Source organism: Triticum dicoccoides, chromosome 3B (genome assembly GCF_002162155.2).
Source record: "Triticum dicoccoides isolate Atlit2015 ecotype Zavitan chromosome 3B, WEW_v2.0, whole genome shotgun sequence".
NCBI classification, from domain to species: domain Eukaryota; kingdom Viridiplantae; phylum Streptophyta; class Magnoliopsida; order Poales; family Poaceae; genus Triticum; species Triticum dicoccoides.
This window is the reverse complement of record NC_041385.1, coordinates 671472392-671476400: the sequence shown is the minus strand read 5'-3', so window position 1 is coordinate 671476400 and position 4009 is coordinate 671472392. Positions and strand designations below refer to the sequence as shown.

Below are 4009 nucleotides of genomic sequence, written 5' to 3'. Positions count from 1 at the left end.
TATCAAAGCAATGCCTAGGCAGAGTGACCCAACGATGATGCCACTCCATGTATCTAACTTGTAAAACAAAGGTTGCGATGATATACTGCTAGTCGGTGCTTCCAAGAATATAGGCTTGGTAATGTTCAATCTCAGTTGATTGCGATTTATGGAAATGCCAGTAAACCGAGAATTAGCAAAACCAAAAAAAAAGGAAAGAAAGGATAGAACGAGTTTAAACCACAAAGTGAATGTTGTATTCCCTCTCGAACAATCAAAGAGTAGTGATACTATCCGTACAAAAAGCAAGTGTCGTGAACACCTTGCTCATGCTTGTGTAGGTAGCACCACATTATTCCACAACACATAAAAGATGGATAAAAAGCAAACTCCAATCAGGCCGGCGACGACAATTTATTAGACGTTCTGCGTGACGCCGCTGGGCGCCTTGTTGCGCGCCTGCAGGTTGGTTTCGTTGTCGGAGTACCACCCGTGCTTGGAGGAGTCGTACTTCTCGCCGTCGCCCCAGAGCGCGTAGGCCTCCTCGCCGTGCACCGCGTCGTCCCCGATGGCGAGCTCCTCCTCCGGCATCCGCAGCGGCACGATGAGGCGGACGACCAGGCAGATGATGCTGGTGACAATCACGTTCCAGCCGATGATGAAGAGCGCGCCCGTCACCTGCTTCAGGAACTGCATGCCGCCGTTGCCGCCGTAGAAGGCGCCGCGGGAGTTGGTCACCGGCACGAACATGTTGCACAGCTGCGGCTCCGCGAAGAGCCCCGTGGTCGCGCCGCCGAGGAACCCCGCCACGGCGTGGGTGTGGAACACGCCCAGCGTGTCGTCCACGTGCATCAGCAGCCTGGAGCGCTTGTGCACGACCATCATGGTGAACCACGGGATGCTTCCGGACAGGATGCCCATCACGATCGCCGCCCACCCCTGGACGAGACCCGCGCCGGGAGTGATGCAGACGAGGCCGGTGATCATGCCCTGGACGGCGCCGATGACGGAGGGCTTCTTGAAGAAGATGACGTCGAGGCAGGTCCAGACCAGGAGGCTGGTCGCTGCGCAGATGTTGGTGTTGAGCACGGCTATAGAAGCGTCGATGTTAGCGGAGTAAGGGTCGCCGCCGTTGAACCCAGCCCACCCCATCCAGAGTATGCCGGCGCCAGTGAGCATGAGGAGCACGTTGTTGGGCGGGAACCTCTCCCTGTCTTTGGTGGACCTGGGCCCGACCCAGTACGCGGCCGTGAATCCGGCGATCCCGGAGGAGAGGTGGATGACGTACCCGCCGGAGTAGTCCATGACGCCCCACTGGAAGAGGAAGCCTCCGCCCCAGAGCGAGAAGGCGCCGATGGTGTAGGAGAAGGTGAGCCAGAGCGGGACGAAGATCATCCAGGCCCTGATGTTCATGCGACCCAGCAGAGAGCCGGCGAGGAGGATGAGCGTGATGGCGGCGAAGACGCACTGGAAGTAGACCATGGAGGCCATGGGGTAATTCGGATTGATCCAGACCGTCTCGGTGCTGCCGTCCTTGAAGAAGTGGGTGGACTCCGGCAGCACGGCCTGCATGAGGAGGAACTGCTGCCCGAGCGCCGGCCGGGCCTTGCCCCAGAAGGGCAAGAGCTGGTGGCCGAAGGACATGTTGTAGCCCCAGGTGACCCAGCAGAGCCACACGGCGGCGAAGGCGTAGAGCGCCATGAAGGCCGAGTTCACGGCCCACTTCTTCTTCACGATGCTGCCGTAGAGGATCACCAGGCCGGGCATGCTCTGAAGTCCCACCAGCGTCGCAGCGATCATCTGCCACGCGTTGTCGCCCTTGTTCAGCCATGGCGGCACCACTATGCCGTTGGGCGAGTACCCAGAGGACATGTTGTAATCCGCGGCCGACGACATCTTGCTACTTCGACCGGTAGGCCCGCGCCGAGCTCGCCTGCGGTTAGATAGTACGCGCACGTACGAGCTAGCTAGCCGGAGAAGCTACCGGTCGGTGTGACTGATGACTGGTGAAGCTATACTAGGATCGCGGTCTTATATATAGGAATCAGTATAGGGAGGTCCGTCGTGTCCAAGAAAACAAAGTCTGATCAGTGGCTGACATTGGGGCAAGGCCGACCAACGGCGGGCGTGCCGAGCTAGAGCATTGTTAAGTGGCTCGCCGAGGAGGTAGATCCTATGCCGCTAAGCTGTATCAATGAGCTGGTGCTCGGAGTTGCAGGGAGGAAGAAGATTCCAAGCACGGGGCGTTGGAACTGAAGGAAGGGCTATCTAGATCTAGTAGTAGCTTACTATATGTAAAAAAACTAATCAGCTTATCTTTTTTCTTCTTCTAAAAAAATCTGACAATCAGGGAAGTGGACAGACTGAGCTGTGTGAACAATAAAATCAGGAAAAAAATTGAAAACAAATTCAAAAAATTCTGAATTTCTTTTGTGGCAATATTTGACAAATGTTTTAAATGCTTGCAAAATTTCATCGTAAGATGACATTCACGTAAGTCGTGGCAAAAAAACAAAATTGATGCTCCAAAAAAGCTATTTTTAGAGCGACCTTCATGAATGTTTATTTCGTGATGAAAATGTGCATGCATTGAAAACATTTATCAAATGTTGCCGCAATAAAATAACCAGATTTTTTTCTTATTTTACTGTTCACTCGAGCTCATATGAGCTCGAGCTGAGAAGGGCACTTTCGGCTTATCATATTCTTTGTAGAGAATCTCTAATACTCCCTCCATTCACAAATATAAGATGTTTTGCATATTTGTATATATATATTCGATTCTAAGTACATATGGACTAACACACTAAAATGTGTGCATATACATTCAATTTTTTTTTAAATAAACATCTTATATTTGTGAATGGAGGAAGTAGCATTAAGGATTTTTTTTATATCTCATTAAGGATTTATTTATTTATTAGTAACAATGGAACGTTCTGAATAACACTTTAGTTTGGCGCCCTCTGTTTCTCGGGAGCTCCTGTTTGACGTGAGATAGGAGGCTGCCGCACAAGAGGCGTCTTGAAGGGCGTTCTACTGTTGCTTCCCGGTTCACTGTAGCAAAACATAAATAAATAAAAATTTAGAACTGTTTTCAACGAGATTTTTTTTTCAAAATTCTGATAATTTTTTTAAAAGATGGTATTTTCAATTCTAAACATTTTGAAAATGTAGTCATTTTTCAAGATCCGAAAATAAAATAAAATCACGAATAAGTTTTGAATTTATAAGCAAATTGTTAAAACGGATATGTCTTTTGATTTTTTAAAGCAAACATTGTTATACACACAAACATTTTTTATTTTATGAATTTTGAAAATAGAAATATTATTTAAAATTCCGAACAATATCTGATAACCATGCATATATTTTTTAATACCAAAAAACTAAGACGTTGATTTCCTTTTTTGAATTTTTCAAAACAAAGGAAAAACAAGAGCTTTTTTGTATTTATGATTTTTTTAAACATCAAACATTTTCAAATTCCGAACAAACTATGAACACCTGAATTTTTTTGAAAAAGTCCAGAAACATTTTTGGAAATTTCATATTTTTTAAAAGAACTATTTTGAAAAAAGCGAAGAAAACCCTAATCAGAAATAGAAGGAAAAAGAAAAGCACACTGCGCACCCTACTTGAAATTGGGTCGGCGCACTCGAGTGCTAGTGTCGCATGTCTGTGTGAAACCCCGTCAAGTTGTCACTTAATGCGTCAAATAGCGTTTCCCTCCATTTTCTCCTTGCAGCTAGCAAGTCCGCAACAGTCCACCATGTCATTTTTTTGGACCAAGTACTGACGTAGATGCACATACATACGCACACGATTTCATCCTTATGAATGCACACTCGCACACTCTATCCCTAGAGCACCTTCGAGAGACTTAGCTGGCACATAATCTTGAGAGATGAAGTCGCCACATACACTTTCTTAGTTGACGAGAACGTCTCTTCCCATTGAACGCACATCACCGGAAGGACTGAAATAAATCCAGAAAAATGCGGGCACCCGGTGTCAAGTCAAGGACTTG

General features: G+C 47.4%; 1 protein-coding gene across 1 annotated transcript; it reads right to left on the bottom strand.

Annotated features, from left to right (window-relative positions):
- Positions 1-396: 396 nt before the first annotated feature.
- LOC119281795 (ammonium transporter 3 member 1-like) lies at positions 397-1875 on the bottom strand. The gene has a single exon (XM_037562225.1). The coding sequence runs from the start codon at positions 1873-1875 to the stop codon at positions 397-399; it is 1479 nt and encodes a 492-aa protein (XP_037418122.1).
- Between the last annotated feature and the right edge of the window lie 2134 nt (positions 1876-4009).

What these genes read in the sequence shown, in the direction of transcription:
- LOC119281795 (XM_037562225.1), bottom strand. Translation starts at nt 1,875, where the DNA reads ATGTCGTCGGCCGCGGATTACAACATGTCCTCTGGGTACTCGCCCAAC.